The following is a 25,416-nucleotide window of genomic DNA, read 5'->3' as shown; positions in this document are numbered from 1 at the left end:
TAGCATGACCCCGTCCTGCACATCAGCACATTCAGGGCTGGGGGAGGCTGATTAAGAGCCAATGCTAATTTACCCTCAACCCTGTCAATGAAAGAGAGAGAAAGAGAAAGGGCAGAAGATGCAAAGAGGGGAGTGTGTGCATGTTAATTCACATGTATGTTCACATGTACAGTACATGTGTGTTGTGTCGGTGGGTGCACGATACCAAGCACCAGGTGCATGAAAGTGACAATACAGTTTCTCAAGAAAAGATTAATCTCACCGCAGTGGTGAAAAAAGTACATTTACTCAAGTGTAGTTTTGAGGTACTTTTCTCAAGTATTTACATTTGATGCTACTTTACTCGTTTACATTTCTGAGGGAAGTACTGCACTTTTCACTCCTCTACATTCATATGCAGTAAGTTCTAACTTCATACAAAACAAAGGAATCAAATAATTACATGTGGAGTATTTCAACCGTTTAAGTGCAAACAAGGTTAAAATAACGAGGAGCTGTAGCTTTTGCAAAAAACACACAAAGGGGTTAATGGCAGCATTGTGCAGTAAAGTATTTCAGGTTGGGGTTTTAAAAATGAAAGGAACATTGCACGTATGATGTAGTGAACATAATGTCGACCTGAGTAACCATAAGAATATGCCCTATGACATGTAAACAGGAATACTCTATAAACAACTTCATAATGGAGTTTATGTCTTAGTCAGAATAAGATCAATAGAATATTGTTGTCCATGTAAACATGGCCACTGTTTTTTGCAAAGAGAAATAAGTTAAAAAGTTTGGGATCCGCTGGTTTTATCTTTACAAATACATTGTTTTTGCATGTTATAGTAACATCTTGATCTTAAAGGTAACTAGTGACTATTTTCCATTTGAAATGCAATGGAGTATAAAACAGAAAAGGGATACTTCAGTGTCAAAGTGAAAACTAATTTTTACAAAGTGATCTTGATTAATCGAACTATAAATTTGTTAATAATGTTAACTAAATTATCATTGGCGCAGAGTTTACAAGTTAAACGTATATTCTTAATATAATTTTGTCCCCATAAATGTATAGAGAATGTAGACCTGGAATGCAATATATCCATAAAGAATCACTGACTTATATTTGACTTCATACTATAAATATGAAATGATCCAAGTTTGTTGTAGCTCGGAGTTTGGTGGATTGTCTCCTGTGTGTGTTTGTTTTGGGAAATTAAAGCAACTGCCAGTCAACGTGAGTTTCATTTCGACGTGTATGAAACGGAATCAGCTGCTCAGATGCCTTTAATATTGCGGCTATTTACCATTCGGTTGCATGAGTGGAGACACAGAGGAAGCCCAGCAGCCAAGGGCCTGCATGGATGCTGCGTCTCATTAAGTTGTTTGTCAGCCAGCATTGAAGAGTGCCAGCGCTCGGACACCAGCCTGAGCTGCAGCTGTGCCAATCAATACAGTACGCACAGTATCTGCTTTCAGCCTGTGAACAGGTTGGCACGCATGCTGGCAGGACGGCAGGGCAGAGCGAGACACTGCCTGTGGGGACATGCACTTCATACTGTACAGACCTGGAGAGAAATCTAAACGCAGCCAGTGTATTGTCAACAGGTGTATTAAAAGGATCAGAGAAACCAAAGAGGGAAATTACTCAGTGTTCTTGCTCAATAAAACCAAAGTACATGAGATTTTCTCCAATCAGAGGATGTGTCAGCTCTCATTGTGAATAATGACAACAGTCATAGTGGTGGTAAATAGAGAAATGCCAATCATCATGAGGGAAACAGTCACCACCAGTATAAATAGAAATCTGAGTTTGAGAAAAAAGCAGTCGTTTTAGTTTCATTTGAATATTACTTGGCTGTGAGTTATACTACAAATATGGACAAACTTGATTCTATAGGGGAAAACTTGAGTAAATCCGGTCAAATCTAACCTGTAACCCCATAATTATTGCCAATAAAATGTTTGTTTTAGCATGGATCAAATTTATAATGATAACTATACGGCACATTTGTCTCTCAAAATGTTGTTTTTAACAGGGTTTATATTTTACACAGTATTCCACAAATGTAGGCTTCAAATTTTTTAATCAATGACGTCAATGGCACCAATTTTATCGAACAGAAAGACAAAACAACTTAATGCTAGTGCTAAAACTACATTTTAGCCTGGTTTCTGGTTGAATCTTTAATGTTTCTAGCTGATTCATTTTAAAACAAATAGCCCTGAAAAGGATCTTAAACATGCACTTGTAGTATTATATTACAGTATTTGTCTTACAGGCGAACTTAGCAGAACATGCTAACATCTGAGGCTCATAATCAGACAAGACAAAACGGCTAATTCAGTTCTTTAAATCCTCAAAACGTTTCTTCTTGTATTTTTGGTTTTTAAATGTTCTGCCGTGCTCAGTAATGGTTGCTCAGCCATTGGCTATCAGCAGAAGGGTAAAGCAAAAAATCGATTATACTAAAAATGATTAACTGTTTTAATTCAAAAGTCATCAGCAGAAAACATAAACATGATAAAGCGTGTTAATAGCTATCACTGCTGAGTGTACAGTGAATGAATCTTCATTCCCCGAAACTGTCTTAGACTCGATGTCATAATCCGTTTTCAGTCATGACCTGCGGGTAAAATGAGGAGAATTGGCTGCAGAGTTTACCCAGACTTTTCCTTTCACACATGCACAATGCAGCAGGAGGTTTTCTGCACAGACGCGTTCACAACAGCAACAAATCCTTTGCATTATTCAGGCGAGAGGTGGAGCAGCCAGGTGTAGCAGACAGAGGCGGAAAGTAACGTATTAACTCCGCTGCGTAGATCACAGGATTTTCTTAACACAGACACCAGTGTCGACTCTTATCACCACAAACTCTCTTGACATCTTCGTCGGTATGTTCCACGTGTGTGTCACCGCTTTTTCACCGGGAGATATTTGTTTTGTTTTAGTTTTTTTCATTTTTGTTAGAAGTGTCATCAACCCCCCCCCACACACACACACACACTTGCGGTGTGGGGGATCCCCTTTTACACATCAACTTCCCCTGGATTCATAAAGACATTATACTAGGAGGTCAGGCAGAGAAAGTTCGCAGAAACTGCGGAGCGTCTTATTTGGACATTGTCGTCCACACATGGAGAAAGTACAGAGGAACTGCGGAGCTCGGTGCGTGTCTGAAAGCAGCGATACTCATGTGGTTGTCATGGGAAGAAGAAACTGAAGATTCGCTGCTCTGTGTGATCGTGACCTCAACCCAAATCAAAATGGCGACCTCAGTGCTAATCACAGTGCTCCTGAGTGCATCCTTTCATGTGGGCCGGGGCCAGAGCTTCAGAAACACAAGACGCCACAGAGGTCGCAACCGTCTTTGGCTATTAGCACGGAGGTCAAAGCTTTCCTTTGGACGGGGTCGTTGTTTTCCGGCAGCCACAGATTGACCGCGTTTTACCACAGAGGAGAGTCACCATAGCTCTCTCTCTCTCTCTCTCTCTCTCTCTCTCTCTCTCTCTCTCTCTCTCTCTCTCTCTCTCTCTCTCTCTCTCTCTCTCTCTCTCTCTCTCTCTCTCTCTCTCTCTCTCTCTCTCTCTCTCTCTCTCTCTCCCTCCCAAGAGGCCTCCGTCAGAACAATGTCACCCAGGCTGAGATAATCTCTGCTCACCAGGCCGCCCTGATAAACTATGAAGTGTAACAGATGAACCGCAAATGAGCGTGATGAAAGGTGATGTGATGTCAATGACATTACAGTCTTCTACTAAATGTGCACAAATAATAACATGCTGCAAGACTAGAATTGGTTAAACAAATCAAGTTTTTTTTAAGCCCTAATTCTAAAGAAGCCTGTCATTTATCATATAAAATAGTTCAAATAATCATGCATCAGTAATAACAATGAACATATACACAAAAAATAATATATCAGTAAAAGGTACATGTAGCCCCCAATACTTTACTATTACATACAGTAGAGTGCATTGTTAAGTTAGTACTTTAACTAGTATTTTAACAAGGAGCTAAGATTAATCGATGGTGTTAAGAACTGTTGGGAGCATTTATTAAGTCACATATGAAGAGCAGAAAGGTCCTGTATCTATATTTTTGTTACTATAATTATTTGACTATTATAGCTTCTTTTCTTCAGTTTGATACTATATACTAAACACTATAACTGAAATTCAGTCCTTTAACAAATGTATTTTAAATTATCACATTCTGCAAGACAAATTTGCACCATAAATTAAGTATTTAAAGGTTTTTTTTAGCCTTTGACTGAAATTATATTTAATATATTTCAGGATAAAAGCCATAGTGAGCTGCTGGACAGGTATGAACAAAAAGATAATCACTTTTTTTTTATTATAGGGTTTAATGTGAGTCCAGTTAGAAACCTTCAATATGTCAGAGGTTGCTGACATTATTAGCCAACAGCTAATGTTTAATAGAAGGTCAAACATCCATTCAGTATATCAACAAATCAATATATGTGTCTCGCCCTGTGCAGCACTACTAAACATGGTGTATCATGGACTTGTCCTTTTTTCTGCACTAACCCGTCCACAGCACAGACTCGTCCCTGTCTATCTGTCAGCCTCTCTCTCTGTCTGCCTCCCCCCCGGGGGCGCTGCTGTGCTTAAACATCCCCCCAGGCAGGATCCGAAGCGCTGACAGGGGCTCTGCAGATCCTTAACGAAAATGAAGACGTGAAACCTCCAGAAAGTGGTGAGGGAGGATTGACTTTAAATAAGTGGCCTCTCAGATAGAAGCAGTTCCACCGCCCTGAGGCAGAGTTGTTGCCACATCTTCCCCCGACAATCCCCATGGTTGGCCCTCACCGCAGGCAACAAGCTGCTGGGAGACAGCTTCATACATGCGCTGTGTGGCCACACTCAGTATTATGCAGGAGAACAGAGTGCATCCTGGCATGGAAAATGTGCAGGGACTTCAGCTTTTTCTTATGAGGTAGAGCATAGTCAGCCAAACCCAGGGGCACCTTGAGGCAGAAAACTGCAGTCCGAACTCAGGGACGGCCCAGTGTATGCTGGGAGGTCACTGTGAAGGTCACTGCACTTTTAAACGCACTGATACACATTGATGTTAATACAGAGAATGCATATATAGGACTGGAGAAGGAGAAACACTGTAGGCCAGCCGATCCTTCGAAGCCATGCAAATGAGCTGGATCCTCTTGAATCCTAGAAAGCTCCAACATCACAAACCTTCTCGCTGTTTTCCAGAAGATTTAAATCCAAGCCACTTGGTGCTGTGGAGAACAGCTGCCACACAGTCACACATGTCTTTATACTGTATGGCTCAAATGATGTAAGTTTCTGTTTATAATGTCAAGACTTGGCAGCAACAGCTTCAGAAACTAAAAAAAACAAATTCAACATGTTTACAGGGGTACATTTTTGTCTGTGTGACACATTGTCAGATGCTTATTGAAGTGAAGAGGCTAGATCACGTCAGTGTGATCAGATCTTTGTCTAGATGAGTGCAGTTTATATCCTCTTCTCTCTACGTTTGTCTGCCTCTCTGAGGTTTCCTGCAACTTTGGTGTCACCTTAAGCTCCTACACTATAAAACAGACAAATTGTCAACAATCATTGAATTTAGCTGGCCCTCTATCCTTTTGTCTCTGCAAATGAAGCTGATGGATGAAAAAAAAGCCATGGTGCCCTCTCTCAGGTAATGTGCTGTGAACGACCACGTCAATACCTTCATGGTTAACGGAGTGGCGGTGGCGGTGGGGTTTTTGGAAGAGTGATACATTTAGAGCAGGACACTGGAGCAGGGTCAGCTCTCAGGACAACTTAATATTTAATCAACCCGCCTCACCAGTAACCCTAAACCCCACAATCCCCTGTGGTGGAGCAAGGAGACATGTGGGAGAAGGGGGGGAATAGACACAGAGAAAGACAGAGGGGAGAGAGAGGGCGAGACAACACTTTATCTTTCAAATTGTCTCGCAGTTGGACTGAGTGTGAATTAAGTGTGCGAGAGATGGGGGGGAAAAAAAGAGAGAAAGACAAGATGAGATGGGGGACGTTTGGCGGTTGACTAAGACGACGAGATGACCGCGTGCCGCAGACGAGAGACGGACAGATGGAAGAAAAATGGAAGTGAGGTGAATAACGGTGCTCAAGTCGTGTACATCATACAGATCAGAGCTCAGTGGACGGGCAGTTTCAGGCAAGGTTAAAGAAAGCGATAAGCACATGGTGATGTTGAATGATGATATGATGAATACAGGCCGGCCATCGAGCACAGACATTACACGGGTCAGGTCAAAAGCACATTCATAAAAGGTGCCCACTAGTGATGTGTGACGTTCTTAAACTCAGACTTAGAGCCGCGGCCATTTTCTTATTATCATAAAACATATTTTGTCTTTTTGTGTGGCTGAATCAAGTTTAAAGGTTTTATACACAATAAGAAAACAAAGAATAGATAATTTAAACAATATGTGAATATTGACAATATTTCTAATCACTGCTGTCCTGATGACATTACATTTACATAGAAATACTTAAAAAACCTTAACTTGAGTGGCTTTTAGAACCTCGTTTGTTTATTACACTTTACACAATACAAACATTTAACAGAATCATTGAATGGATATAAAGATGGATGACATCACAGCCAACGCGTCTTGATCACCATCTGGTGACTGACCGCAATATAAGTCATAAATCCTCCTTGTTAGCAGTTGGAACATGGACCAAACTTAATAAAATAGTCTTGTCAATGAATTTCTCTTAAAGGGGGTTCCTGTTATTTTAGGTAGTTCTTATCACACCAATGTATGTTCAAGTGTTCGTGTTTCTAATAACTTCGGTTTTAATGAGTTATTTAATTACATAAAAACGAGGTAAAACATGATTGACAGCTGAGACTGACTCGGGATTAGTCAAGTGCGTGTATCGGCAGGAATTAGCTACCACGACTCTATCCAGTGTTGTAAACACTATTACAAGCAGGGAAAAAAAATAGACGCCACCTTGTTTCTTTTCCCCGGGTATTTTAAGAAAACAGCAAAAGTAACCAAAACGAGGAGGGGGCAATTTCACTCCCTATCCCTACACCTGGCTTTTTATTGGTTGAGGAGTACACGACGGGGAGAAATCCGAGAGTAGACGTAGTTTCACACGAGCACAGAAGCAGATTGAGGGAGAGGAGAAGAGCTGAAGCTTGGAGAGCAGGAAATGTAAGCACAAGCAGGGTTTTGAGTGGCATCATTACAAAAACTGAACGTGACTCAAGAAGTCCTGCTCTCAAACTGAAAAAACCACACTCCGGCCTCCTCCCACAGTCCAAAGACATGCAGGTTAAGTTAATTGCAGATTCTAAATTGCCCATAGGTGTGAATGGATGTTTGCTGGTGACCTGTCCAGGGTGTACCCCTGCAGTTGCCCAATGTCATCTGGGATCGGCTCTAGCCTCTCCAGTATGTTTCCATGTTTATGCACGAGTTCATATACAGATAGATATGTTTATTTTCAATTTTTTGTGACATTTCCTTTCAATTTTATCTTCTTATAATGAAATACTGGATAGGTTATAAAAATATACAAAAAAAAAACAACCCAGGTGGAATTTGAATGAGCTGAAAAGTCACGGATGTAGTTAACGTCTGACAAGGTGTCCCAAGTAGATGTTGCTGCATTTTAAGGCGTCACAGAGCAAAGTGATGGAGAACCACTCTGCCGGTGTTTCATTAATGAAACTTTAAAAGCTTATTTTCATCAGAGCTGGGTGTGGCACATTATTTGGCAGGCAATGGATATGTGCTGCAACAGCACTCAGCCCAAGGAGCCTCATCAGGTGCTGGTTGTCCCCTTGGTTACCGCCCAGCGGACGGTGAGCAATGAGCGCCCAGTCAGCCATGACCACCGCTCGCCACTCTCAGGGCGGCTTCCCCCACTGAGGTGGCTGACCGTCATGTCGCCTCAGGGTGCAGGGGGGTTGAGGATAAGTGGATCCCTGACAGGGAGAAAGGTATACGGAGAGGGGAGTGGTGAATGGCAGCAGGAGGCAGATGGGCCTCCAGGAGCCCTGGCGGGTCCCCGTGGAGGTGCAGGTGGCCCCAGTTCAGCACGGAGCCACCCGGCCCGGCTTTAGCACTTTGGGTAGAAGCTGGGAAAAGTGCTGAGGCGGCAGCCATATGGGGAGATGAGGTGAAGTGGTGAAGAATGTACCAAGGCTGAAAGTTTAAGCGTGCATGTTAAAGAGAGGGGGGAGGTAAAGTCAGAGGCTAAAAGATGGCAGGAGGTGACTGAAGAAAATAAAGGACGGGTTTGAGAGACTTCCTCTGCAAACAGTTCTCTAACTCCAGCATGACTTCATTTTACCCAACACCTTATCTCCCCCTTTTGACCCTGTCTTGACTGCTAAAGTGACATCATATTCTGTTTCCAGTTTTTTTTTTGCTTCTTATTAATTAGCTGCAAGGACGCCGTTTGCTTTTCAAGGACATGCCTCTGCACTGCAGCATGGCTCATATACATGCCAGAGCCCCGTAGCCCTTTTGTTGACTGCCGTTCATACAAAGCAGCGAGGCGGTTCGCTCCGAGGTCTGCGGAGAAGTGTGCGGAGAGAGGGAGGGAGAGTCAAGCAGCGTGATTGCATAAGGTTGGATAACAGGCTCACTGTGGGGACACACACTCACTAGACAGTGTTGATGGAGTCTTTCACAGGCCTGATGGGGTGTTGATTAGGATGTGTTCACACACGAGGAGCAGATGCTGAAATGGATTCTAATGTGCTTTTCTCTTTGTTTCCTCTCTTTCTCCCTTCTGTCTGTTTGGCCTTTCTCCCCTCCGTGTGAACACCAATCACACCCCTACCTCCCCTCCATCCCCCCTTCCCTTTTTCCCTCCTCCACTGATTTCCAGGTGCCGTGCGAGCCTCCAGCATCTTCCCCATCCTCAGTGTCATCCTGCTCTTCATGGGAGGCCTGTGTATAGCTGCCAGTGAGTTCTACAAGTCACGCCACAACATCATCCTCAGCGCAGGGATCTTCTTTGTGTCTGCAGGTGAGTCAAACTCCTACAAAGTAATACAGAAGGCCAGGCATCAATTCAATGGGCAAGACCTTCTTTGAGCAGCTGTGTATTGAATCTATAGCCTCCAAAGTGCATGGCTGCACAAGAAAACCCTTGCTGTGGTCCAAGAACAGTGGCGTAAAACACCATCACCTTAATAAAAGATCTAAGCCGTTACTTAAAGCTGAATACACACTGGCACCAGGGAGCCACAGCGCATCATATGATGCATGACAGTTTTGTAGTTAATCATTTCGCTGACTTCCAATAACTATTAGGGGCAATTTGGGGTTCAGTATCTTGCCAAGGACACTCTGGCATGCAGAAGGGAAAGACTGGGATCTTACTGCCGACCTTCTGGTTGGAGGACGAGCGCTCTACCCCTCAGCCACTCGTCCCACCTGTAGCTCCAATAGGAGGTGCACCAACCATAGACTGTATATAAAGATGGACAACATGACAGCTCCCCAAAAGTGAAACCAAATCATCTGGATCACCCCCTGGTGGCAAGCTGCAGTATAGGCCATATATCTTGCCTCCTCCATGTTGGCATATGGGAATTGGACTAAACTAAAATGTCAAGTGAAGACGCTTAATAACGTCAAAAGTGCCAGGTGGGGGCACCAGTAGCCAGGATACACAAGCTTCATTTTTGTACAACAGGAGGAAGTGGAGACAAATCATCCAATGTTCGATCAGTTATCGGTGGTATAAATCAAAACAGACGAGCTCAAGGATGTCTCTCTTTTGTGTCTCTGCACGCAGACTTTTTAACAGTGTATTTGGGTGATGACACAGGCATCAGTATTATGGATATTGAACCTTTACATCGTTAAGCTCTGCACAGAGACCTCATATCAATACTAATATATATTTCCTTCATACGCACTATAGCTACAGATGTGCCTCTAATTTATTACATTCAAGTCACAGGCATTCCATTTTATAATAGACTAAAACCAAATAAATCCAATAAGCCCAAAATGTAATTGAACATATATGGAAAATAAATATAGACAGTTATATAATTATTTGTCTCATTAGTGATACTTAGTTACTTTATAAATGCAATATTTCTTTTTAATTTTGTTTAGTTAGACCAGATAATTTTTCATTTAAACTTACCTGACAGGTTTTGTGTTATGGCCATAGATGGATCAAATGGCAATGCATGTGTGATGTGTACACTTTAGTTAAACCATGCAAACTACAGGAAGCAAAAGAAAACTAACCAGAACCGCAGGGATTTTTCATTTAAAAGAAAAGTTTGACATTACTGGTGGTAAGTAGATTGTTAACTTTCTCTCTAATGGCTTCCTGATAAATAATATACATACATAGATATGCATACACATATATATACACACACATCTTAGCCAAAGCTGCTGTAAATCTCATTGCATTTTCCTATTTTGCTTCCAAAAGTATTCCTTCAATTAGTTGACATTCTTCAGTGCTTTTATAATTAACATTGTACCACCAGCCCATTAACTTGTGTTGTGCTGCTGCTAAAAGTCACTCCTTTCTTTTCTCTCCGTCCTGTTGCTGGGCTGAAAGTCACCCACTGGGACCCATCTCTAAAAATACAATCTCTCTGACACCGTTTCCCTGCAATCCATCTTGGCGGATTTATCATGTCAACCATTTCTCTGTGTGTGACTAAACTAATGAGTGAACGTATTTTCTGTATATGTGGATAAATAATACTCTAACACAGAACAAAGCTCCAGTGAGGATTATTTTATTCTCTGTCCTAAATGATCTGCGTCGAGAGACTGTTTCTCACTGAAAGGGCAAAGACGAGGAGTCAGTTCAGCGTGGACGTGATTGGTTCACAGTGAATCAGCATATTAAACATGTGGTATAATGCTGCACATTATATTAATCATACACCAAGAATAACTAGCTCATCCTGAATTATAGTTTTTGTTTCTCTTTGCTCTTTTCTTCAACTCATTACCCATAATCCACTCCTCCCTTGCCCATGCTGCATCCCCAATCCTTTTAGGTCTGAGCAACATCATCGGCATCATCGTGTACATATCAGCCAACTCGGGGGACCCTTCAAAAAGTGACTCGAAGAAGAACAGCTATTCTTACGGCTGGTCCTTCTACTTCGGTGCCCTCTCCTTCATCATGGCTGAGATGGTTGGCGTCTTGGCCGTGCACATGTTCATCGACCGTCATCGACAGCTCCGAATAGGGGAGCGCGCAGCCGACTACCTCCAAGGCTCAGCCATAACGCGGATCCCCAGCTACCGCTACCGCTACAGACGTCGCTCGCGCTCCTCCTCCCGCTCCACAGACCCATCACACTCCCGCGACAACTCGCCGGTGGGCCTCAAGGGCTTTAGCGCGCTGCCATCCACGGAGATCTCCATGTACACGCTGCCCCGGGACACTCTCAAGTCCTCTGGCACGCCTACCGCTACCTACAACTCTGAGAGGGACCACAACTTCCTGCAGGTCCACAACTGCATCCAGAAGGACCTGAAAGACTCGAGCCACACCAACACAGCGAACCGCCGCACCACGCCGGTATGAGGGAGTTGACACAGGCCAGGCCGGCCCGGCGAAGAGTGGAGACCAGGAGACACGGGAACCCCTGTGGGTGCAGTACGCCCCTGGAGAAGACGGATTTCCATGTTTATAGACATTTGTTCTTTTTGTTCAGGTGCATGACTTTTCCATTAGCATTGTTGAGAGAGTTTCAACAGGTCTGCTGAGTTCCTGGGTTGAATAGCAGAAGCGTGAGCCAGGCTCGTACCGAGAGAGTGAGTTGTGTAATTTTTCTGCACAGGGTGCTTTCATGAGGTTTGGGGCACTGAAAGCGAGGGAGGGGAGGAGGGGGCATTTATGAGATAAAGAGTTGATTTCATGATTTCATTGCCCTTTGGTTTGACATTTTTGCTCCACAGTTTGTTTGGAGCAACAGGTCAAGCTCCCCCTAAGCCAGCCCACCACCTCTTTTATTTATTAACTAATTTGTTCATTTTTTGCATTAAAACTGTGAATTGTTACAGTTTGGGATTCAGTACGAAATAGCCCAATCTGTAATCTCTAACAAAGGTACTATATATATATGTATTACTTTTTATAAATAAATTATTACGTTATTAATCAAGAGTTACAGACTTTACCGAAGCAAAAAAATGAAAAAAAAAAAAAGTTATAACTAAACCAAGTGCTGTTGATAACACGAGAAAAGACTCTTTTAGTATCTGTTCATTTGAAGGTTGAGAACCAGCAAAGGGCCTTTCGGTCGCAGCAGTACACAGCGACTGACGCCGCCAGAGGCAGACGCTGACAGTGAACGGTAGAATAATATCTTTTCTTTTAACAGAACCTTCTCGTCTTTTTCTCAGTCCCTGTTCGCCTTCTTTTTCGGGGGGAGGGTCGTAATGGGAGTATTGAACCCCTTAACAGAAAGCGCAAACAACAAAAGGGGTCAAAGTTCACAAAGCAAAGACTCCAAATACGACTTCTGCAGAATAAAAAGGAAGGAGCAGAGGGGAAGGAAAAGAAGAGGACGTCAAACAAAAATAAAAACAACTTAAATATGAAATAGTACAAGAAAAGCTAAGTGACTCACAAGTTCAGAAATTAAATGCATGCGATAAAATTACAGCAAATCTGCTCTTGAGAAACTTAAGTTTTAAAGGTTAATAATTATAAGGGGAAAAAAGCAAAAACGCTAAAGTTTTAAGTATTAATGTTTTCATGTGTATTTTTATTTTTTTTTTATTTAGTTCATTTTCTCTTATTGCTCTTGTGAGACAAACCAAACATTCTACTCTGACAAAAACTGCTTTTTTAAATGGTTTGGTTGATTTCTTTATAAATATATAAATATATGTATGTATGTATTTTATTTTTAAAACTCACACAGCCTTAGTCATTCATTTGTTTCTTTTTGATTTTTAATGTGTTGTTCAATTTGAAAATGAAATCTTTAAAGGTGCCAAAACCGAATGAACTTATACTTGGATGCATCAAGTCCTGATGAATAAAATACGAACCCTAGGGGGAACAAATCACCATGTTTCACTGCGTGTCTCTAACACACATTTAATCCTTGAACAAGTTTTTGTTTGTCAGTTATAATAATAGACTGTGTGAAAAAATGTATACTTGGTTTGGAAAGTGAAGCCAATACGGAAGTGCCTTAAACGTGTATTCTCTCGAATGACCAGCAGAGGTCGACTCCACTGGTATTAAAAGAAGTCCGTTTCTGCAGAAGTCTATGACAAAATGACTACTTGTCACTTGATTTATAACCTCAGCAAACATTTGTAATGATTTTATGGTGTCAATCTCTAGTTTCAAGATTTCTTCTTCTGGTGGATGGCTGCACCATAGATTATAAATCCCACCTCCTCCAAATTATTGGATGGGACATAGACCAAACTAAAAAGTAGACATTGAATAAATATTCCTCAAACATAATTTCTGTAATTTTAGGTATAGTTCTTATCACACTGTGATTTGTTCAAGTTCTCATGTCTGATAAGTTTGGTTTTGATTAGTTATTTGATGCCATTAAAACCGGGGTGTAACATAATTGGCGGCTGAGACTGACTCACGATTGGCAAAACACAGGTTTTGAGCAGTTAAACCAAAACACAGGTTTTCTTTAGTATCTGACTGGATTATTTCAAGGATTTTAACAGTCTATTATTAGTGAGGGTCTGCACAAGAAAAGCTGTAAAAATGTGTGTTTGTGTGAAAATCTTTCAGAAACTGTTTTAGGCTAAAAAAGTAGTGAACCCATTACAAAATAAATGCAGAGTTGTCAAACATGAAACCCTGTGTGCTCTGCTAAAACTACGGCCTCTGCCTGCTGTTGTAAAATGGTGATAACACGTTGTAATCAACCACTGGGAGCCGCAATCCCAAAATATCCTAAAGGCCTGTTATCAGAACTGCAATATCTACATGAGTGTGTGTCTGTAAGTGGATTATTGAAGCCAGAAACACACATTACACTCTTCCGGATTATACAGATATGAGAGCATGGACTGAATGAAAATCTGTGTGCTTTTAGCACAAAACGACAATTTATCAAACCTCAGCAAACCCCACAAGGTAGTTTTACTCCTTTATAAACCAGTGAAAATGTCCCACTCTCTGTGTGAAGACATCAGGCAAAATATTGAGAGTCGCAGCATCTTTCTAGGTCATAGTATAGTCACAGTATTCCTGAGAGGCAAACACAGGTTTGCAATAACAGAGCCATGTTTTAGGTAAAGAGAACACACACCATTCTACACCGCCGCGCTAAAAGCATTGATTCTGGGGTCCAACATACTCCTGAAATTCTGTGTGTGTGTGTGTGTAAAAGTGTTTATATTTGCTGCTGAAGCCGATAAACAAAGCGAGTCGATTTGTGAGACAAAACCGAGGCTCGTTCTGCAGGACGATGTGTGTTTTATGTATGTGCGCTCAGGGGACAACCTGTATGGACGACAAATGTCAAGGCAAAGTATCTTGATCACCCACTGGTGGCTCAATTAGGTATAGGTCATAAACCTTGCCTCCTCCGTGTTAGTGGATGGGACATGGAGCAAACTAAACAGACAAAGTACACATCTAAGACATAGTTTGTCATTTTAGGTTGTTCTAATCACACTGATGTTTGTTAATTTTTCTGGTAAGTTTGGTTTTTATTGGTCATTTGACGATATAAAAACATGGTGAAATGTCATGATTGACAGCTGAGACTGACTATCGGTTGAGGCAGGTCCTCAACATCGCACCTACATCCCCTGATAGCTATTGCACAGACTGGCTCCGATTGAAAACAGCGCTAGATAGCAGCACCTGTATCCAAGATATTTAGGCTTCTTTCGGCTACATTCTTGAACAACGGGAAGTGGAGATGTGTTGTCCATGTTTACTGACGGCCTATGGTGCCAAGAGAAACAAGTGCATGAAGTGTCTAGATACTATTGTTTGGGGGTTGTACATAGAAATTGGTAATTTGGGGAGGGGAGCAAAAGTGTTATATTAAAAAAAAGGGCTGAGATCCTGGCTTGCCATTAACCCAGTTCACTGAACTGTTCTCATTGAATTTTAAGAGGAAAAATATGTCAGTCATCTAAATGAACAGGGCTCAGAATTCATGAGCAGAAGTCATTTAACAAGCCTGAATTACATCAAAGTGAAAATGTATGAGTGAGTGTGAGTGTGAGTGTGTGTGTGTGGAGGAGGCATCTCATAAAGCAGCACCTGACCCTGGTACAGCCGTCTGAATGTCATATTTTTAATATGTTTAAGGAATTAATAAGTGAGTCTTTTTTTCCTCTGTCTCTCCTCGTCTCCTCTTTGGCACATCCTCAGCATACTCCGTCTTCTCTCATTACTTTTTCAATGCACTGTCTTGTCACGTATTTTGCTGTGAGTTGGCTGTGCCTGGCAGAGGATGGACTGAGGGCCATAAACGTCTGTGAAACAATACATCAACAGTGCTATTGTGATGTGAGGACAAATTCAGACCCCATTTCCAATTTGGAGGAGAGGCCAAGTTGTCAAACGTTTAAATCAAACTAATATTTAAGATTGGGCACTCCCAGGCCTCTGCATACACTCATGTTAGGGTTTGGATTGATATCTTTTCTAAATATAAAATATTGTCCCACTGACACCAATTTATGTGATTAAATTTAATTTTAAATTATACTTGGAGAACTGTTTAGAAATTATTCTAACTAGCTGTGGGTTATCGAGTTTTCCATACTCAAAGCACATAATGAAGTTTGAATTACAGCCTGAAAAGGGTATATAGGACAAGACTGTGTTGAAGTGGGTGTAGTTTATTTTCATTCTTTTTATATATTCAGTATATTAACATGAAATAAATGGCAACACCATGTTGTGATTATGATAACACAGTAAAACAGTTGTAATACTATACATATGAATTCATCATAATGTGTTACAACCCATTTTTAAATGTTTGTCATATATGCCCTAATAGCAGTAATGATGGCTGTTTGGCTACATTAGCTAATATAGCCATTGTTATCTAAAAATGTTTGCACATTGCAGGTAGTTGGCCAAACAAGTAAAGGATAAAGTTCCTCAACATTAATACTGAGTAGAATTAGAGCTCTTATTTTGAAATTTTGTGATCTTAGGTCAGAAGATTGCATTAGTTACTTAACAGACTCCTGAATTAGCAAACATGTAATGCATGAAAAAATAATGTCAGTTAAGTAAATTCCCAACAGTAAACTTACATAAACCACACATGTGAAACGTAAAAAAGCTAATTCAGTTTCATTTTATGAAAAACATTGACTTCAAATTGCAGATAAACCAGGTAGGAGGAACACAGTTTTCCAACTTCACTCTGCACCATAATCTGTTCATAAAAAGCTCTGCACACAATATTGAGCACCCAAACAATAAAAAGTGACAGTATATTGTAGAACTGTTTGAGGAGGACTCACTAATGACGAAGACAAATTCTGAAGAAGCTCTGCAGCATTAACGCAGGACAAGAAAACAGAACATTCCAAACAGGCACTTTACTAGTAATTAAAATGTTAGTTTTTCTAATATTTCCTTAGGATGGTTTAAAAGACCATACTCAAATGAAAGTGGTTTTTAGACACAGCTGCTGGCGTTACTCTGCGCTAACCAACTACTGTTGCAGTTTCTAATAGCTAATAGCCTACTTGTATTCAAGAGAAGGAATATTTATAAACTGTAATTGCACCTTTGCCTGAAGTAGCCCATCTGTATGCCACCTGGGATTGCTCTTATCACCCAGTGGACAAAGCAGCTATGTTAATCCAAAGTGTGAGTGGCCTGCATAGGGGACGTAGTCAGCCTTCGTAGCTTTGGCGATATGAGGCTTTTTTTCCCAGCAGACAATTTTTTTTACATATAACACAAAGAAAACCCCAGGTGTAAATGATAAAGTGAATGGGGGCCAAATTCCACAAGTGCTTCAGTTTCAGGGTCCTTGTATTGTGTGTGGCAACTCAGTCACATGGTCATGTCATCACTGGGACACTTGAAATTAACGCCATTATTTATATTGTCAGTGACACATGATGTGCATGTCGAATATCTGCTGTGGAAAAGCCTATTGTTTTAACCTAGATCCTGGTGGAGTACTCATTAAAACATTTTTTTTTTAAAAACATCTGAAAACAAATCACAATCTCCAGACTAAAAGGCATTTCTTCTGACAAAAATCTCTGTTCCAATGTACCCAGGTCCCAACACTTTCATTGACTGCATGTTCCCTCCTCCTCGTCTTCCTCTGGCTCCTCACAGAGGTGCGCTGGAACCCAGAGGAAGTGAGACATGCCCTTGAAGAGTCAACGCTAGGTTTTTATATTTTGGCAGGATTACCGAGTTGGACACTGCACAGAGATGTCAGGGAGGGTCGGGGCAGGAGCTCCAGAGCTAATACTAATGATAGTTCCACCCACAGCTGCAGCACCATGCAGACGGAGTGGGGCCCTGTAATGCTCAGAGGCATGATTTCCATGCCGTTTCCTGGAGGTCACAAAGTGAAATTTATTGGAAATAGGGCAAGGAGAGACAAAGTGCATGTGTCCCTCTCTACACCCAATTGCCTTTCCGCCACTTCGGATCGTATGTTGATGTGTTTTACTTTTTAGAATACGAGTTTGTACTTTGTACTCACCAACTATTACCGAGTTGCGGCTAGGATCTGGGAAGGCCGAGGTGTTGCTAGAGGAAGAGATGCAAAAAGTCAGACATTTTCTTTTTTGGACCATTTGGAGGCAGCCGAAACACATTTTCAGTTTATGTAGTTGGGAAACAGTTGCATATTAACACCATCAAGTGACAAAGCAACATTAGAATTTAATAGCAACCATGCTGATAAACATTCCAATTTTGTCCTCTTTTAGCTGAGTTGTTGGTCTCTACCAATTCCTTCAGCTGATAAATGCTCTACTATAAATCGACACCTGCTCTCCAACTGTGTCTGTATGATGTTGGCTGCCCTAGCTATGGGAGCAGTGAGTGCAAACCAGGACAAAGTAAAGTTTTTGGCTTGAAAACCAAAACAATTTCATCACCACAACTGTTCTTGTCACATTATACAGTCCTTTGAAGTAATATGATTAGAATATTGATTATAGTGGCTTTAAACAACCCAAGTATTATCAAACTTAACTTGGAGAGAAATCAAAGATAAATGGTAAAATCATTAATCAAACCGTCTAAACTTCTAAATAAAAAGGGTTGAATCATATGTGTGACTCTCTCAATACTCGACACGACGCAGAAAAAAACAGGAACCACAGACCATTGTACCAAAATATACAGATTTTATTTACAATACATGAAATAAAAAACATGTCTCCATGCAAATAGACCACAGCAATAGGAGAGCTGAAGGTAAGCCACATTAAAAAGGGGGGGATGGGGCAAAGTGCACAACTAACACAAAAATCTAAATCTATATTACATGAACAAATAAACAGTGTGGGTACAGACATTATGGTGAAATGGTCACAATATGGAGGCAAATTATGAATAAACCAGAAAACTATTTAACACATTTCTGCTACACAGTGTAGTGCTTATTCACAACAAGCTAATGAGACCTAAACACACTAGAACACACAAGATGGCTCCTCCACCACTCAATCCCCTTTAACAGCAGAAAACAACCCACAAGATAAGAAAACAGAAAAACCATTCATCAGATTACTTAGGCACTATAATCTAATGTTAAACGGAAAAACAGTGGTTGCCTCCTATAATGGTGTCTTTAAAAAACTAAAATAAGAAACAGTAGCACATTATTATAGAAAAAAAGAAAACGGTTTACAAAAAAAAATGCTAAACTGGAACAGCATCTTTCTACCAAGTTGGAGACATGCAGGTGACTGGAATCTATATTTATAGATGCCATGTTAATATTAAATTAAAGGGACTAAAGATATATTTGATTGAGCGTACCTTATTACTTGACTGATCGGCCTCAGCAGTCACTCCAAGTCAAACACAAACCATCTTTACAAAACCCATTTTTAATACTTATTTAACAAATCTTTAGCTTGGCATAATGAGTTAAAATAAGAAACAAACAAATCAAACACCAAACAAAACCTGGCCTCATGGCCTCATGCTCTCTCTCTCTCTCAGGTGTGCCTCAATGCAGGAAAAAAGGCCTAGGTGAACCTCCTACCCCCTTTTGTAGACTCCGCCCCTTCATCTGGCTCCCAGTGCCTGACTTCCTGTTTCCTTTCTTTCTACATAGGTGTCAACGGTTGGCTTGTGTGACTCCTCTTGCTTCTTGCACCATCAGATTTCGGTGTAAGCAATGTCACCATGTTCACTTCTCTGGAGATCATTTTTTTGTTGTCGTAACCGATGGGAATTATGGCCCAGAACGATGACAACAGGATTGATGTAATAAAAAACTGGATATCGCCTTTATTTAAATGAGTTTCAATTGTGATATTGCTCTGAACAGGTTGAGTGGAGACTGTGAACCGTCTGTTGGTGTGAGTGTGAGTGTGAATGGTCTCTGGATGTTGGCCCTGTGATGCACTGGTGACCTGTCCAGGGTGTACTTCACCTATGGCCAGCTGGGATTAGCTGGATGGATGGATGGATGGAAATAGCTTCAAAACTCACCCACACACTCCCTCAGCTCTTTGGTCCATCAGTCCATCCAAGGGTCAAAGCTTTAAACACGGAGACAAAGGAGGATTTGGGTTTAAGATGGCGGCAGTTTGAAAACTGATGTAATTCTTTTAACTTTGAAAGATCACCAATAATTAAACTCATATAATAATAATCAGTGATGTGCGGTGGTGGAGAGAGCTCCATCTTTTTCTAATTGCATGTGTTTTCTTAATTTGCAGTGCGTTGAACTCTCTCAGCCACCGTAGTGGTGGGATGTTATTAAGTACATTTACTCTGTCAAGGTACTGAAGTACATTTTTCATGTATCTGTACTTTACTTAAGTTGATACTTTTCACTTTTACTGTAAATATAGCTGCAAATATCTGTACCACTACATTTTTTTACAAACCACATAACATGTTCCCGTTTTTTGTTGTTGTTGTTGTTGTTTTCAAAGGTGATCAATAACAATATGGGAGCTCGTCTATTGATCCAATCAGAGCTGGCAGGTAACATTGGACCCTCCCTCCTGCAGCAGCAGCATCACTGGTGGAGAATAGGCAATGAGAGTACTGACTTTTACTCAAATATAAAAGTTAGCGGGGTTCTTTAACTTGTGTACATTTTTGTCTATTTATTTGTGCTGTTACTTAAAGGTTGAGTAATTCCCCTAAAAAATCCAGGCCTCTAACTCTTGACGTAAAACCAAACATGCACATTTTGAGTCTTTAAATCTCCTCAAAAAGGAATCTGAAAGTCACTGACAACCAAGTCCGGAGCTGTGACATCTGCTTGTTTTGTGTTGGGAAATACAACACACACACACACACACACACACATACACTGTTCTCTTCCTCTTGACTCCCTCTCCTTCCTGCTGTGGTGATCAAAGTGTCTCTGCAGTGCTGTGTGACAGAGAGGAAGCTCTGTGGGAGAGTGCAGAGGGGGAGCCTGGTGGTTGTTGGGGGTGAGGTGAGGGGTGAGGTGAGGGGTGAGGAGATGAGGCCTGAGGAACACACTGTCCCCTCCTGGCTGCGAATATTAAGAGAGCTGCGAATATTAATCTCTCTCTCTCTCTCTCTCTCTCTCTCTCTGCAAGGTTACATAACCTCGCATCACACTGACCAATGACCTTTCTCTGACTTTACTGGATGACTTTCTGGGACAGAGAAGCCCGCGCCCATGGGAGCTGTGGGAGGTGTCACCTGAAGCCTCTGAAACAAAACCTTAAGTGGCTGGTGCCGAAGCGGCAGCGTTTGACGTTCGCTCTCTGAGGATCACTGCTCCGGAAGCAAAATGCAACCTGAAATGTGTGCACAGGAATGTTTATCTTTCTCCTGTGCATGCAAACACAGAATGTGCATGTCTGTGTGTGTGTGTGTGTGTGTGTGTGTGTGTGTGTGTGTGTGTGTGTCTCCTGTGCATGCAAACACAGAATGTGCATGTCTGTGTGTGTGTCTCTGTGTGTGTGTGTGTGTGTGTGTGTGTGTGTGTGTGTGTGTGTGTGTGTGTGTGTGTGTCTCCTGTGCATGCAAACACAGAATGTGCATGTCTGTGTGTGTGTGTGTGTGTGTGTGTGTGTGTGTGTGTGTGTGTGTGTGTGTGTGTGTGTGTGTGTGTGGAGGATGAGGCCTGTTGTTTGTGCTGACCAGAGAACAGTTGCTGACTGCGCTCACCCCAGGTTATTTGTGGGTCATGCAGAGTTGAGAGCTATAAGCATGTTTACCCAACTGAAGAAGGGGAAAAAAAATCATTGTCTGAAATGACACATTCACATCTCCCGCACCGCTGATACAAGCAGCTCGAAGCTTCATCATGTCCTGCATGGAATAAGAATAAACGAGTGGCGGCTGTTTGACAAATCATCTCCAGCTTTTAAATCCAGCTCTGAATAGAGGGCAGTTTAAAGAACGAGATAAAGAGGAGAAACACAAGTAGGCTGGAGCTCACAAAGTGCTCTAGGATGCGTGAAGCTTAATGGAGCGCCGTGCTCTGCCCTCTGGTGGTGTGACAGGAGACGAGGGCGCAGTGCCTCTTTCAGCTCAGGGAACGCTGTGTCCGTAAACGGGCCCTGAATACTGATGCCACAGTGCAGGGGTGCAGGAGCTGCAGTCTGGCAGGCCCGAGACAAACGCTCAGATTCCCTGTCCTCCACCAGCTGAGGAGGACGACGGATGCTCTGTGAGACCCTGGAGCTTCAGTCAGCAGTGTGTGTGATACAGATGGTGATTTCTCACACTCAAAAAAAACATCAGGAGGAATTAAAGACGTGTCTCCTTGGTCATGTCCACCTGTTTACACCTTAACTGCTCCTGAGAATAAAATCTAAAAAAGTCAATTGATTTCCAAACCCTCTTGTTGAGATTCTGGCAAAAAGAGCAAGGATCAAAAATACAAGGTCCTGATGTTGAAGCCGTTCATCAGTGCAACACAGAAAACATATAAATCCAACATCTTCCACAGCTCCTCCACCCTGCAGCAACCTGTGGTGCATTTAATGTCACCCTGTAAAAACAAAAGACTTCCACCGGGGCTCTGAGTACTCATTATGTTCATTGCATCACTGAATCTGAACATTGTATCATTGATTGATCAATGAATCATCGGAATAATACCAAGCAAGAGCTTCCCAAAGCCGAATGTGACATCTTCAAAATGATTATTTTCAAAATCAAAGACGATATAAAGCAGAGAAGAGCTGCGAATCCACTTTGGTGTTTTTTCCTTGACTCTAAAGCTCCTAAAAACTTCACATCTTCAGTATTTCTCTATGGCCGTAAATATGAATGATTGGCGAAAATCATTTGGCCAAGAACATCTCCATATCACAGATGACTTAATCTGGATCTGATTTGATTGACAGCGGCGTGCTAATGTCAGCAGACAACCACACAACATCCTATGTCCTGATTGCAAGTAAGTGTGTGACGTCACTGTGACAAAGGTCAAGACAACAATGATAAAAACACACAAATACAAATATCTCAGAAGGTGTATCTGAAACTTTGTGCTCTCGTGGGAGTCCTTTGCTCAGATTAAGGAGATGATTGAGAGAACTTTGATTGATTGATTAACAGAAAGTAATCATTTCAGATCCAAATTCCACACAGACTGTGGTTAGGCCCTCAGATAGCCACTGCAGGAGCGGCCTCCGTCCTGAGTAATAATGGTCCTACATGTGTGGCCGTCTCTTCCGACAGGCCGTCCTCCTGTCGGACAGCTCGACGCAGCAGCAGCACGGCCCAGCCACTTCCCTCGCTCTGCAGGACGGCCTGCCACTGACTCGGTGCCAGGACACGCACCAACGCACAGATGCACACACACCTACGTACGTGTGCAAGCAACAGCACACACTCTCACACTCTCACATAAATCAAACGCTTGGCCCTCCTCTCTGCCGTCCCAGCATGCACCCCGGTTACCTGGCTGCTGTCCCACCAGCAGCAGCTGCTATACTCAGGACTGGAGGTTCCACTGCATGATTGCGCATGCACACACACACACACACACACACACACACACACCTACACAAATGCAGTTATTAAGTAGAGGCAGACACACTACTCGCTTCATTCACTCATATCTCTGAGGGGAACTCATTTTAAATGATGAAAGACTGAACTAATCAAATCAGAGGTTACGTATCATGGATGAGTTACTGAATGGATCTACTGGGTGCAGGTTCAGAGACCCTCCCACCGAACCGCTCTATGAGTGACAGCTATTCTAGTTGGTCAAGCAAACATGCACAAAAACACAAACTAGCCAATGACCAAAGACAAGGAAAATGACTACAGGCACAACATGGCCACCATATGATACAAAAAATGGCACACAAAACAACCATAGTCGTGCAAAAACAGAGAAACACAAAATGATCTGGAAATGACGCTGAACAGCTGCAGGTACAGGACTGCAAAGTGATGCAAAAAAGGCACAGAAAGAAAAAAACAACCCACAAAGAGATGCAAAATGAGTACAAGGATAAGCAGAACGACCATAAGACTGATATATGACACAAAATCACCACAGTGATTCTACATTAGTTTGTGTCTCTCTGGTTGTCTTGCTCTCTCACTGAAAGGTGGGGGTTTGAATGCTCGTCTCTGTCCGACAGAGCATCGTCTCATCTGTCCAGGGCAGCAGGAGATTTGAGTAATACGTATTTATATTTCCATTTATTGATATTACATCATATTAGAATATTTATTGAAGTTTATTTGGCATTCATTCATTTAATACAGTGAATAATTGCTGTTTACATACTGTTTATCATTTACAAGAATCAAAGCTTTAAATTTGAGTCTTGACACATTTTTGCTTCCCATTCTTCCCCTCCCCTCCCGCTGCTCCACTCCTCCTGCCCTGACCTCGTTGAGATGATGGAGGAGGGAACTAATGGTGCGTAATGGCTCGGACGAGAAGTGCAGGGATGCTGTTTGAGCAGATGCACGGGGTCATGCAGACGATGCCTACTGGGAAACCGGACCTCACCTGACGGACAGGGGGAGCAATTAATGGCAGATTTCTGGACCGTTAACAGTAACATCTAGCGGGGGGGGGGTCTCCGTCTGTGCAGCAGCAGGGCAGGGGTCACAGCCTCTGGAGGTTATTACATAACAGAAGGCCCATCTCCACGACTGTCCCCTGGACACAGTGACACAGGGCATCACCCCTGCTTCCTCCTCCTGCTGCTTCCACACATGGACAACAGAGACACACAACCACGGAGACACAAAACCACCATAAACAAACACAAAATGAACACAGTCATTCAAAACCACCACACAGAGACACGAAACTGACACAAAATGGCCACAAAGTCATGTGAATTGACCACAGAGAGAAATTGACACAAAATGAATACAAACTGATGAAAAATGACCATACAATAACAACAGAGACACAAAATTACCACAAACAGATGGAAAACAACCACAAAATGACCACAAAGACATAAAACCACCAAAAACTGATCTAAGATGTGATGTCAAATGACCATAGAATTACCACAAAGACACAAACCAACAAAAAAAAGCAAACTGGCAACAAACTGATGCACAGGGCAGTTTTTTGTGTCTTTTTAGGGCTCAGTTCACCATCAGTGTCCTTCAGAGATTACTTTCTCTTCGCTGTAGAACTGCTTTGGTAGAGAAAATGTCAAAATGTTGAAACGCTGCCGTCCTTCAACCCGCTGCACTGCAGGTTAATGGGAGGAAGGTGGGACCTTGAAAATCCGTACAGGAAATCCACATTTCTGCTAAAAGCGCTGAATATTAAGCAGAGACGTCTCACAGAGGAGTTTTCAGCAGGACGTCTAAGTGGCCTGCAGATCTCTCCCAGGGTCTCCCTCATTACCTGCTGAAGTGCAGCCTTTAGTTGTGGCAGTGATGAGTCAGAATGGATGATGTTGGGCCTTAATTACCACTCGGTGACTGCTGCACTTCTGATGTCAGCTGAATACAGGCTCCACAGCTCAAGGACACATATAGCCTTGTTAAAACATGCAGCGTTAGCTCAACTGAGCGTCCGTCCATCAGTTCTGCATAGGTGGCTGCTCTCGCCACAGCTGACGCCGACCTTTTGAGCCTGAGCACGGAGGCCTGGGCTCACTAGCTAAACACATTTACTCAAATTCAAAACTAAGTCCTTATAGCTTCCTCTGTATCAAATCAAATGTTAGAGATTTAAATTCTTTACAGAAAGTAACTCAGATGTATGGAACAATAAAAGATTGAGAAAAGAATAAAAGATTGTTTGTAAAC

The 25,416-nt window shown here is 42.1% G+C and overlaps 1 protein-coding gene and 1 long non-coding RNA gene across 2 annotated transcripts in view; one reads left to right on the top strand and one right to left on the bottom strand.

The window, feature by feature from the left end:
* cacng2a (calcium channel, voltage-dependent, gamma subunit 2a) overlaps window positions 1-13,064 on the top strand; it is a 64,829-nt gene extending 51,765 nt beyond the window's left edge. The window contains exons 3-4 of the mRNA XM_035181488.2: window positions 8,878-9,018; window positions 11,036-13,064. Coding sequence (XP_035037379.1) covers window positions 8,878-9,018; window positions 11,036-11,571 — 677 coding nt within the window. The 3' untranslated portion in view covers window positions 11,572-13,064. The remainder of the gene's footprint in view (window positions 1-8,877; window positions 9,019-11,035) is intronic.
* Window positions 13,065-17,174: 4,110 nt separating this feature from the next.
* Window positions 17,175-19,842, bottom strand: LOC118123853. The gene is made up of 3 exons (XR_004698652.2): window positions 18,979-19,842; window positions 17,690-17,736; window positions 17,175-17,538 (listed from the first exon to the last, which is right to left on the bottom strand). It is a non-coding gene; the product is annotated as an uncharacterized LOC118123853 (long non-coding RNA).
* Window positions 19,843-25,416: the final 5,574 nt, after the last annotated feature.

The sequence above is a fragment of the Hippoglossus stenolepis genome, chromosome 16 (assembly GCF_022539355.2).
Source record: "Hippoglossus stenolepis isolate QCI-W04-F060 chromosome 16, HSTE1.2, whole genome shotgun sequence".
NCBI classification, from domain to species: domain Eukaryota; kingdom Metazoa; phylum Chordata; class Actinopteri; order Pleuronectiformes; family Pleuronectidae; genus Hippoglossus; species Hippoglossus stenolepis.
Note: the sequence above shows the minus strand (reverse complement) of the source record. Positions and strands in the feature narration are given on the sequence as shown.